This window comes from Astyanax mexicanus, chromosome 18, assembly GCF_023375975.1.
Source record: "Astyanax mexicanus isolate ESR-SI-001 chromosome 18, AstMex3_surface, whole genome shotgun sequence".
Lineage (NCBI taxonomy): Eukaryota > Metazoa > Chordata > Actinopteri > Characiformes > Acestrorhamphidae > Astyanax > Astyanax mexicanus.
Genome location: NC_064425.1, coordinates 7379004 through 7392297, shown reverse-complemented (window position 1 = coordinate 7392297; position 13294 = coordinate 7379004). Strand labels below are relative to the sequence as shown.

Here is a 13294-nt window from a genome sequence, read left to right as displayed (position 1 = left end):
ATTCATTGTTAGTTTATGAAACTAATAGGCCCCATCTTACACTCTGCACCCCTGCACATGCCATGTTGTGATGTTCATTGCTATCTTACACCCCAACAACAGCCTTTTTTTTTTTTTTTACATCTTCCACTTGCATCATTTAAACAGCAACAGTGCTTTTGAATACATCTACACTGACAGGTGTGGTGGTCTGTAAGTGAGGTGTGTTCAGGTAAATTTCTGGTGTATTGCTACCTTGGCAATGGAAAACACAGGTGCTCCCCTTGGACACGCATGCAGTGCACAAACCCAACTTTTACATCAATACTAAACAGAATACTAAATAAAATAAAATTGCTGTTATCGTAAATGAGTTGCTTGTGCACCTTCATAGCATGAAAGAGCAGGTCAGCTTCCTCTGCTGAGAAGCGTTAGATGCATCCAGGTAGCTGCACTGTTAAAATAGCAATCTGCCAAAGTCAGAGTGCACCTAACTCTTAAAGAAATTTATTTCATGTTACACCCAAAACACACATAATTAATTAAGAGAATTAGTACATGCCTTTTGCGCATTTCAAGCTGTGCAAGGTGTACTTTTCCCATTGTTACGATAGCAAAGATCATCATCAATCATCATTATTTTTAAGAGTGTAAACACAACTGCAACGATTAGTAGATATAATCGACCATCAATAAAGGGTATGGCAAAATCGGTAACTAATCAGTTTATCAAAAAAAAAAAAAACATCAGATTAGTCAACCACCAAAATAATCATCAGTTGTAGCCCAAGTGCATACATTACCACACACACACACACACAAAGACAGTCTTTCCCCATCCTCCCACACAGTGATGTCATACTTGCTTATGTCGGGTAGACCAAACGTATGAGTACATTCCTACACACACGCGCACACACACACACACACACACACACACACACACACACGAACATGCAGAAACTTTTGTTTCATTTTGTTCCAGACGCACTAACGCCCACCCCGACCACAGACATGATTGTCTCGTTATGTACTGTTTATAAATTTGTGAGTAACACTTTACATTAAGGCTACATTAATTAACAGTACTTATGGCAAAATGGCTCAACCAATTATTCACTGACAACAAATACCACATTATTAATCATTACAACATTACAACTAATGTCTCAATTTACTATTATTTACCACATTCTTACAGGAGAAAAATGTTGTGAAATGGGCTTGGGGTGTAATGAAACGTCAGAACGAGTACAAACTTTTGTTGATAAGACCACCTCCAGCATTAGTTCTCCTCCAGCAGTCTGAAATACAGCGCTTTTATTTGATGCTCCCAATGGGCTTACACTGTTAATGATAGGGACATAGTGTTGTCCAGGCAAAGTTTTTAGTGTCTTTAGTGCCTCAGAATTCTACTAATGAAGTGTGGAACTACTTTGAGTTTGTTAATGCTGTAAAAATACCTATTTCTATTAACTTTAATAACCATTTAACAATGTTTATTATTACTGCCATAAGTACTGTTATTTGTGACCCCTATTGTATCGTGTTACCGTTTTTTGAGTGTGAAGAACCTTTAAAAGGTAAAAGAGCTTCGTTTTTTTTGTGAATATTAGTTCTGTTATTAACATAAATTGTAGGGTAGCTCAGTGTGAACAGGGTATAAATGTATTATTTTGCCGGGTTGTGTTTTCAGGGTGCTGTTCCTCATGTCTAAGAGTGGATACCAGCCTCCTAAACTCAAAGACAAGTCCAAATGGTGAGAGACGTTTATTATATTAATGCACTGTGCCCTTATTGTCATTTATAATGTTGCTTTTGTTGGATGTTGACCTGTTATGCCATATTAATATAGTGCTTATGCACACCTGAACACTGTTTTCTATTTATAAATCAGCGCAGATAAACCAGCCTTGTGTTCCACCTTCGTCCCACCCATATTTACCAACATACTCTATCACCAAAAGAATTCGCTCACCCACCCAAATCACTGAAATCAGGTTCTAATCACTTCCGTGTCCACAGGCGTATAGAAGCAGCAGCTAGTCATGCTGCAGACTGCTTCTACAAACATTAGTGAAAGAATGGGTCACTTTTAGGAGCTCGATGAACTCCAGCACTGTGGTATCGTGATAGGATGCTGTGCAGTCCAGTTGTGAATTTTTTTCACTATTAAAGATTCCACAGCCAACTGTCAGTGATATTATAACACAGTGGAAGAGACCGGGAACGACAGCAATTCTGTGCTCTGTCAGTGTAAAATAACAGAGCGCCGTCAGTGGATGCTGAGGAGCATAGTGCACAGAGTTCACCAACTTTCTACAGAGTCACTACAGAATCACTACATACCTCCAAACTTCATGTAGCTTCAGAGTTCATCACTACACACCTCCAAACTTCATGTAGCTTCAGAGTTCATCACTACACACCTCCAAACTTCATGTAGCTTCAGAGATTATCACTACACACCTCCAAACTTCATGTAGCTTCAGAGATTATCACTACACACCTCCAAACTTCATGTAGCTTCAGAGTTCATCACTACTACACACCTCCAAACTTCATGTAGCTTCAGAGTTCATCACTAAACACCTCCAAACTTCATGTAGCTTTAGAGTTAATCACTACTACACACCTCCAAACTTCATGTAGCTTCAGAGTTCATCACTACACACCTCCAAACTTCATGTAGCTTCAGAGTTCATCACTACATACCTCCAAACTTCATGTAGCTTCAGAGTTCATCACTACACACCTCCAAACTTCATGTAGCTTCAGAGTTCATCACTACATACCTCCAAACTTCATGTAGCTTCAGAGTTCATCACTACACATCTCCAAACTCCATGTAGCTTCAGAGTTCATCACTACACACCTCCAAACTTCATGTAGCTTCAGAGATTATCACTACACACCTCCAAACTTCATGTAGCTTTAGAGTTCATCACTACACACCTCCAAACTTCATGTAGCTTCAGAGTTCATCACTACACACCTCCAAACTTCTGTGAGAGGAGGGATCTCTGGAAATATGTCTTGGTTGATTGACTGTACCTTAATTGTGTTATATTTACACTAAACTGCTCATTAAACATAAACATATGAACATAGAGCAAAAACTTAGTATTGTAGTGTGCAATATAAGTGTGTGTGTCTGTGTTTGTGTTTTAGGTCGTCAGTGTTTTATAACTTTGTGAAGTCGATGCTCATCAGGAACCCCAAAAAGAGACCGGGCGCCAAGAAGATGCTCACAGTGAGTAATACACACTTACACATATACACATACACCTTAATTCAAATGTTTTTTCATCATTTTTAAAAACGTTTTGCATTGTAGATTAATAATAAAGTTATCTAAGCCAAGAAAAATGTTATTTAATTATTTAGTAAACAAAAAGTGTTAAACAACCCAGAATATGTTTTGTATTTCACATTTTTCAAAGTAGCATTTTCTGAAAGTAGCTTTCAGTTAACGGCTGTGCTGAACTCATCAAGAGTTAATTTCTTGAATGTCTTGTCTCTTAATGTGTTTGAGAGCATCAGTTGTAAAGTTGTTAAGAGGTAGAGTTACAGGTGTACAGTGAATAGCTCTATTTGAGTAATGTTCTAATCCATATTATGACAAGAACTACTCAACTAAGTACCGAAAAAAATAATACTGACGGTCAAAAAATAAAGGTCAGTCAATCTGAAAAAAAAAAAACTAAGAACAAGTGCAGTCCCAAAGACCATCAAAAACATTATGATGAAACTGGCTCTCATCAGAACTGCCCAAGGAAAGGAAGAGCAAGAGTTCCCTCTGTTGCGCAGGTCAAAAAGTAATCAGGATTATCAGCCTAAACGATTCACAGAGTATTTCGGTTTGTTTAACACCTTTATATTCCTTATGTGTTTCTTCATAGTCTGGATAACTTCAGAATCCATTTAGAAACAAAAAAAATTGAATAAGAAGGTGAGGTTTTGACTGGTACTGTCTCTCCATCAGCACCTGTTCGTGACCCAGCCGTGTCTGAGGCAGGAGTTAACCCTGGAGCTGCTGGACAAACTGAGGCATCCTGAGAAACTGAAGGAATGTTTACAACCGGACGATGAAGACATCGAGGTACACCCCACCAGACACACACATTTAATATCATCTATAGAGTGGTGTGTAAAGAAACAGGAAGTCTGGTTTGAGAATGTACACCAATTAGCAGATATGATATGTATTGTAAGGAATTAGAACAACTTCACTGCTTGATATTGATATTTTTCATACTGATTAAGCTTTTAGTTCCAGTCAATAACTAGAAATGGTACAGCAAACTGCCAGGACCTTTAGGAAAACAAATGAACCAAAACAATTAAAAAACTCATAAAAATTTAATAATAGTATATTGTTAAAGTATATTGTAAAAAACTAAAAATATCATATATTGTTAAAAGGAATATGGGTGATTTTTAGCAAACAAGTCATTGATTAACAGTTTACAGCTGGCAAATAGCAATGAAAATAAAATAAGCTTTGGAAATTTAGGGAAAAAAAAGTCAATTCCCAAAGACTTTGTCTGCAGTAAATCAGTGCTGGAACAGATGGTGTTACTGCTGTTACTCTCTACTGCAGCATTCACACACACACACAGCACATTCACACTTTCATCATAATAAATAGACACAGAGAACTATGTAACTATTAAAAGTAGAAGTCTTTTCTTTAGAGAAATTACAGATAAAGTCAGAGAGCAGTGTGTACTGTTTCCTAAAGCTTCAAAAGACTCTTGGAAATTGGAGAAAACTGATACAGGAAGACGTCTGGCTGACCCACATGGCAACAGCTTTAGCCTTCAGCTCAGTTTCAGCAGTGAAGAGAATAATTAAAGGTCTGCCAGGTGAAGTGCAGTAATAAAGTTATTGATAAGATAAAGAGAAAATAAAGCAGTTTGTTTGGGTCATACAGCTCTGCAGCTACTGAACTACTAACCAATAAGTGTGTTTGAAAACTTTTATCTGATTCTGGGTTAATTGGTGTTAACATTGTTAAGATTGGTAATATTGGTATCACATGTTCTTGCCAGACAAAGACTTAAAACGCCATTCACCTCTGTTATTTAATCCCCCTACATGTAACACGGTATTATCCCACAGATGGCAGTGCCAACGTCTCTGCGAAGAATTCACTCAATTAACCGCCACAACCAGGCTGAGAGAAGCAACTCTGACATCAGCTGTAAGAGTCTTTCACTTTGCTCCATCTTTCTCTACCTCTCTCTCTCTTTCTGTTATTCTAAAGCCAGTTCCTTCCATTTCAGTGGATCAGATCTACACACAGAGACCTGTGAGCCAAAAGAAAGAGTCGCCAGATGCTACAGTAAGTGCTACACATTAGCTAAAGTTAGCATTAGCTTAATGATTACAGTTCATGTTTATGTGTGTATGCATTTGCCTGCAAAATTAAGATTCCTTAGGAAATCATTAGGTGTGTCATTAAATCTCAGATTGCTCCACAAATAACATATATTCCTTCTATTGCTATAGTTAAGACCATCTAGTGGATGTCAGTGGGGAAGTTCTTCAGGCACTCCACCCAAACTCCCAGTCAGGTAAGGACTGCTGACTCATATTATAGATATACAGTACCAGCCAAAAGTTTGGACACTTCTTAAATTCAGTGACTTTTTTATGTTCTGTATTGTAGATTAACACTCCTTCATCCAAACTATAAAGAAAACATTGCAATTATTTATTAAACAAAAAAAGTGTTAAACAAACTACAATGTTTTATATTTTAGATTCTTCAAAGTAGCACATATTGCATAGATGACAGCTTTGGTATTTTCTCAGTCAGCTTTATGAGGTAGAGTCACCTGGAATTCAGGCTTTCAGTTAACAGCTGTGCTGAACTCATCAAGAGTTAATTACTTGAATTTTGTGCCTCTTAATGTGTTTAAGAGCATCAGTTGTAAAGTTGTAAAATTGTGATAATATTCCATATTATGTCAAGAACTACCCAACTAATTAAAGGAAAAAAATAAGTAAAAATGAAGGTTAATAAATCCAAGAATTCTCAAGTTCAGTCACAAGACCATGAAAAACGTTCTAATGGGAAAGGAACAGCAAGAGTTCCCTCTGTTGCACAGCTCTCCAGATAAGAGCACCTAAATGTATTCCTTCATAGTCTGGATGACTTGAGTATTCATTTACAATGTAGAGGGAAGAAAAAACTTTGAGTGAGAAGGTGTGTCCAAACTATTTTATGATATATGACACATGTCCTCTTTTTGACAGGGATGACAGCACAGACTCGGATGACTATGACGATGTAGAAATGTAAGACATTTTCTGTTTCTTTTTATGTCAATTTTAAGTCAAGTAGAACAAGGTTTAGAAAAGTTAACAATATTTGTTTAACAGTTGCTGGATATCCAGATTGGGTTATTTAAAGCAAACCTTTGTGTAGGAGAAACATAGCAACAAGGTTGAGTAGAAGCTTTTTTATTATGTTTCAATAATAATGACTATAAATTTAGCCATATTATATACAATCCACACTAGGGATTCACTGAATATTTGGCAACCAAAACAGTCTGAAAGTGGCAAAAAAACACTTATAATAAGTGATATCAAACTACAATTATTCTATTTTAGATCATAAATTGCTTTGTTGGTATGTCTGATAGTATATTATAAGGTGTGATATTTAAGTGACATTATTAAATTGTAGTTTTGTAATTGCTATTTCTTTAAAAAACAATACAAAAATACATTTAGAATATATAACAACTTTCAATAAAGTTGCAAAACAAATAAAAACCTCTAAAAGAATGTATTCAATATTCAGACAAAAATGTTTTTTTTTTTGTGCATCCATTATTCAAACTCACCAGTGTTTTTACACACGTCTTCTGAGCTTATATACAAAGCCAGTTAAAAGTTTGAACACACCATTCTTACTTTATTACATTGTAAATTTAATAGCGAAGACATTAAAGCTATACAAGAACACACATGGAATTATTTAGTACACAAAATTATAAAACAAACCAGAATACGTTTTATACTTTAGATTCTTCTAAGTAGCTCATTTATCACAGATCTGCAGACTCTTGGTATTTTTATCTCAGTGTCTTCATGAGGGAGAGTAACCTGGAATAGTTTTCTCAGCGTCTTGAAGGAAGGAGTTCCTGGAGGTGCTGAACAATTGTCGCTGCTTTTTCAGCTCATCCCAAATCATCATCTCAGTTGATCAGGTTTAGATCAGGGGATTAAATGTGGAGGACTAACACTTTTTTTTACTGTTTACTACATAATTCCATGTGTTTGCATGTCTTTAATATTAATCTTCAATGTAGGAAATCATTTAAATAAATAAAGAAAGAAAGAACGAAAAACATTGAATTAGAAGGTGTGTCCCAACTGTTTTCTGGAATTTATCTTTGGCCCTGCATGTTAATAAAATGTTTTATTTATGAATCTTCTATTCACTCACTATAAACTGTGAACAGTTTTGAGTAGATTTTACATCTTTTCACACCAAACCCACTTTGTTCACACCTGAACAGAAATCTTACAAACACTGGTGGAATTCCCCTTTCGTTTGACCTGAACAGGAAACTAAAAAAGAGAGACTCAGTATTAGTTTGTTTAAAATGCTCTGTTTTTACTAACAACAGAATCTGACTGTCTGCATTAATAAATTAATGTTTAATCAAGTCTGTCCGGTTTCCTTCTACAGACCAGTCAGCCATTTCACCAGGTATACACACACACGCACACACACACGCACACACACACACACATACACATACACACACATTGACAGAACAAAAAATATTAAGAATAAAATGAGCAAATGTTTATGTTTCATCTTTATCTTTGTCTGTCTCTTTTTCTCTCTCTCCCCGACCACGCCCACTCCCACAGTAACACACTGCCTGTTGGTGATATTCCCCCTCCTCTTCCTCCAAAGGTATGTTAGTGCTAAAATGCTGTAGGCTAAATGGGTGTAGTTAAACTGCATTTGGTGAAATATGAACAAATAAGTTATAGGGCTTTATTTAAGTGATATTTAGGCAAGCCATCAACCGTGCAACGTGCAGCTTAATTTAGGGGGAGTCAGTGTGTCTTTGCTATCGTAATGACGGGAAAAGTACGCTCAACACACACCAAAAGCATGCACTAATTCTTTTATTTAATTATAAATGTTTTTGGGTGTAATGTGAAACAAACCAATCAGAATGTTACTTGCCATTCCTTTTAAGAGTCAGGTGCGCTCTGACTTTGGCAGACTGAGATTATAACAGTGTAGCTAACTAGATGTATCAAGCACTTCTCAGCAGAGGACACTGTCCTGCTCGTTCACGCTGTGAAGGTGCGTGAGCAGGTTATTTACGTAAATAGCAATGTAATTTTATTCTGTATTATTTTTATTGTTGATATAAAAGTTGGGTTTGTATTGCTGTGTGTTCATTTGTGCTTAACAAGTGGGAGTGTAGCAAGGAACTTCTGACTGTTAATGTCTGTCTAAGTTGTATTCAGTCAGTGTTTCTGTTGCCAAGATAGCAATATGCCAAAAATTTACCTGAACACACCTTATTTCCAGACCACCACACCCATCAGCACAGATATATTCACAAGCACTGTTGCTATTTAAACAACACAGGCCAAAGGACTGAAAATAGACTGTTAGTGGGGTGTAAGATAGTAATGAGCATCACAACATGTTTTAATGAATATGTGTGTTTGGATATGTGTGTATAGCCTAAAATGCGCAGCAGTTCAGAGGAGAGCATGGCTGGAGAAGATGATCGGAGTAGAGGTCTGTGTCTCTACGCTCCACCCCAACCACTGCTCAGAACATCTAGTGGAACACACACACGCCCTCGGCCTGTACCAAGGCCACGGTCCGTACGGAGCGTCAACTCCGGTGAGCAACACACACCCATTCATACACACACACATACATATAACTTTAAGATATGCAGAATACTAAGTGTGTGTGTTCTTGCAGACCCCTCCACGTTTTCAGGCTTTAGGTCAGATCCTGTGGATCAACAGACGCCTCCTGAATTACCACCCAAAAAAGACAGGAGGCGAAGACCACCTGCTAAGGTACTGCTTTTACATTTTAATACCCTATACCTACTATCACAAAAAATCTACTCACTGACCACTTTATTAGAAACACCTACTATCTCATAGTTCCACTCACTGCCCACTTTATTAGAAACACTTACTATCTCCAGTGTTGTGCGTGAACGAGTTCAAAAGAACGCGTTCATTGAACACGCCCATTTTTTCGTGAACGTTGAACTGAACGCAACACGTTTTTAATAAAGAACTTGAACGTGAATTAGTTCACATTATGTGTCATGAATGGCAGACATCACTGTAAATGAACGTTAGCTAGTTAATAACATACTGGCTTCCGCACAACGTTACCTGTGATGAATCGCAAAGGACTGGAGCGCGGTGCGCGAGGGCTGGAGGGCGGGGATGAGAGAGAGAGAGAGAGAGAGAGAGAGAGAGACAGAGAGAGATACAGAGAGAGAAAGAGAGAGAGAGAGATACAGAGAGAGATACAGAGAGAGAGAGATAGACAGAGAGATACAGAGAGAGAGAGATACAAAGAGAGAGATAGAGAGAGAGAGAGAGAGAGAGAGAGAGACCAATGACGGGAGTGAGAGAAAGCGCTGCAATTTAAAAAAAAAATGGCTAGTGGAAGTGATGGCACGGAGACAGACACCTATTCTCCTTATGAACATTTTCATCACCTGGTAAGAAACCCACAATTGCAGTGTCATGAGCAAATGTCTACAATGAGCAGTTTCAAAGAACATATAGTGATTTCTAGCTTGCAGTGTGAAAAAAGTACTCATTTGAATATCTCACGAAAAAAGTAAAATGAACTGAACTTTGAACTAGTTCAGAAGTAAAATTGTGAACTTTGAACGTGAACTGTTCACTTTGAGCATGTATGAACTGAACTTGAACTAGTTCAGAAAAGCTGTGAACTGGCACAACACTGGCTATTTCATAGTTTCAGTCACTGGTCAATTTTTAGGAACACCAACTATCTCATAGTTCCACTCACTGGCCACTTTATGGCCACTGGTCACTTTACTATCATAATTGTACTTACTGGACACTTTATTAGATATCCCTACTATACTTCCTGATCATTCCATCATGGTCAGTGTGTAGTAATTGATCTGTAACAGAACCAGTCATAGTTTTGATGGTTATCTTCCTCTCTGGCAGGACCCTCCAGAATGTCCAAGTCCACTACAGAAGAAACAACCGGTATGAATTGTTTTTTGCTTGTTTTATTACTCCTCTGTTCAGTTCATTAACATTAATAGTAACAAGGCTGTTTTATTAGAATCTATTGCTATCTTGGCAACAGAAAACACAGGTACGTAGCAGTGTATAAACCAATTTTACATCAACAATAAACAGAATACAAAATAAAATAACATTGCTGTTCCTGTAAATGAGCTGCTGGTGCACCTTCACAGTGTGAACAAGCAAATCAGTATCCTCTGCTGAGAAGTGCTAGACACGTGCAGGTAGCTGCACCGTTAAAATAGCTATCCGCCAAAGTCAGAGCACACTTGCCCCTGAAAGGGAATTGCAAGTGACAGGCTGATTGGTTTATTTCATGTTACACCCAAAATAGACCTACTATTAAATAAGAGAATTAGTACAAGACTTTGTTAAGTTTAAGTAGCACAAATAGTACTTTTCCTGTCATTATGATAGCAAAGACACACTGACACAGCCTACTTCAAGATGCATGGTGCTCTGAGATTTTATGGCAAGATGACACTGTTACTATTAGTGGACATAGTCTGTTACAGTGTCTCCTAACTGGTGATGGTAACTTGTGGCAGAGTTTGTTATCAGATATGAATGTTTATAGCATGGATTATGGCATGGTTGTGTCACCAATGTTACTTTTTCCTTTCTCTCATACAATTACTAACAGTAACAGCTGACTAACTCTCTCATTTTCGCTTCGTCAGATATTCTTTAAAAAAGTTTTTCACGGTTGTCCTTTAAAAATCAACTGCTCCACGACGTGGGACCACCCCACCACCAAAGGTAAAGCATTTCACACCTAAAATGCTAATAGCGCTGTAGACTTCTCCTAATCTATCTCACCCTGCTGTCATTTATATAACAAAGCTGAGTCACATCTATTTACACATCTCTTTCTCTCTCTTTTAATCTAGATCACCATCTGATCCTGGGGGCTGATGAAGGAATTTTTACATTAAATCTAAACAGCTCAGAAGCCACTATTGAACTGGTGAGAAATTCAAATACATGACCTTAAGTCTCTCTCAATACCAAAGCTGCAAGCTTTTCAGTAGTCAACAACTGGCTCAGCATTTCAGTGGTTGATTGAAGCTTATATATGTTCAAACACTTTTTAAATTAAGCTTTAAAGCTGTTTCAGTAGTTATCGATCTGCCTGGATCTTATTGGAGCTTCAGTGGTGGTTCAGCAGTTTGCAGTTTTACAGCTTTAATTTCAGTAGTTAGTGGTTCAAGTTTTAAAAGTATCAGTGGCTCCTGATTGAAGCATTAAGTGTTCCAGTAGTTTTTGATAGAGTTTATAATTGGAGTGTTATAATTGCAACTTAAAGCATTTCAGTGTTTTTTGACTAGAGCGTTAAAGCTGTTTCAGTAGCTCATGATTTAGGCTTTTTTTGTGTCAGAAGTTACTGAAGCTTTAAGCATTTTACAATGTCCTGATGGGAACTTTTAATATCTGAGTAGTTCCTGATTGAAGCTCTAAAGCTGTTTCAGTACTTCTTCATCTGACAGCTTTAATGGAAACTAATGGAGCTTACAGATTTATGTGTTTTTGAGTAGTTACTTTATTTAGTTAAATATTTCATTACTTTAATGATTGCAGCTTTAATTATTTCAATAGAACATTAAAGGATATTGTTTTAATAGTTCCTAATTAGATAGGAGTTGTAAGTATTTCAGGAGTCCTTTTTTGAGCTTTGAAGCTGTTCCAGTAGTACCTAATTTTGATGTTTTATTAGTTTTTCATTGAAGCCCTAAAGTCTATTCAGTAGTTTTTGTAAATAAAGCTTTAAAGCTGTCAGGCATTAATTTGAAGATGTTTGTTCTTAACTTAAGTGTTTTTCTCTCTTTTTCTTTACTTAAGCTATTTCCTGGGAAGTGTACGTGGGTATACACCATCAGTAACGTCTTAATGTCTATATCAGGTAAGGCAGAAGTTTACATACCTTATCATACTTGGTAATGTTAACTACTACCATGTGTTATGCTTAAACTGAACTCGAAAGAAACATGTGGAAGACTGAGACCGATATCAAAGTATTAATTAACCTCAAACCTCATCAGAAGAATAAACAAAGTGGCTAAGCACAGTCAGAGGCAGAAAAACCAAGAAAACACACACCACTCCACTTAAAAAAAAGTATCACAGAGCTATCTGTACCACTGATTAAACCAGAATAAACCACAGAGTAAAACTAGACCCACAAAAAGATATGGAAAATTTGGCAAATATTTAAAGAGCATCACATGACCACAAACATGCGAGAGGGGGTGTGTATTAGAGCAAAAAAGAAAGTGTGACTGAAAACATGACGATGCTGAAAATATCCAACCAAAGTTCGAATGCCTATTTTTTAATCAAGAACTGTAAGCAAAACCCCTTAACAAAGGTCTGAGCAACAGTACATTGAGTCAGCAAGAATATTGGGGGAAATACTGTAAATATTGGGGAAAATGCAGTACTGTATTTTATTCTTGCGCAAGATAAGGGTTAGGGACTAACTCCAGACCACCTGACTGAGACCACCTGGGCCGGACAGGTACCACCTCCTCTCACGAGTGTGCTTTTTGGTCCGAACCTGAGTATGATTACTGTTCTCACACCTGTCCATTTAAACCACACCAAGAGTGCAAACCAATTAGAGTCCGTTTAAACCGGACAAAATATTGCTGTAGTGAAAACCCTAGTCTTGGTCTATACAGCACTTTCAATGAAGATTTTCCATTGAAAGGAAAATAGTCTATGGTTAGGATTAATCCTTGTCTGGGAATCTACCTCTAGGTGTTCTAGGAATTTCAAATTGGGAATGACACCCCATCACAGGGCTTTTTGGATTAGGCCACAATCTTACATCATTGTGAAGTTTAAGGATGCATGGGTGATCAACAACCTGTTGTTGGTTTGTAGTCTGTCCCTCCACTGACCGCCATCATCAGGTACTCACCACTGCTGATCTAGAGCTTTCTTAAAACAGGGAACTTCCTGTTTGGGAAATGCATTGACTCTCCATTTGTCTGGA

General features: G+C 37.3%; 1 protein-coding gene across 1 annotated transcript in view; it reads left to right on the top strand.

Moving 5' to 3' along the window:
- Nucleotides 1-13294, top strand: part of LOC103036794 (mitogen-activated protein kinase kinase kinase kinase 5-like) — a 51739-nt gene that overhangs the window by 26987 nt on the left and 11458 nt on the right. The window contains exons 10-24 of the mRNA XM_022669255.2: nt 1676-1738; nt 3151-3232; nt 3965-4081; nt 5104-5185; nt 5268-5326; nt 5494-5558; nt 6244-6285; nt 7691-7711; nt 7879-7924; nt 8716-8881; nt 8966-9066; nt 10216-10257; nt 10980-11058; nt 11190-11266; nt 12139-12199. Coding sequence (XP_022524976.2) covers nt 1676-1738; nt 3151-3232; nt 3965-4081; nt 5104-5185; nt 5268-5326; nt 5494-5558; nt 6244-6285; nt 7691-7711; nt 7879-7924; nt 8716-8881; nt 8966-9066; nt 10216-10257; nt 10980-11058; nt 11190-11266; nt 12139-12199 — 1103 coding nt within the window. The remainder of the gene's footprint in view (nt 1-1675; nt 1739-3150; nt 3233-3964; nt 4082-5103; nt 5186-5267; nt 5327-5493; nt 5559-6243; nt 6286-7690; nt 7712-7878; nt 7925-8715; nt 8882-8965; nt 9067-10215; nt 10258-10979; nt 11059-11189; nt 11267-12138; nt 12200-13294) is intronic.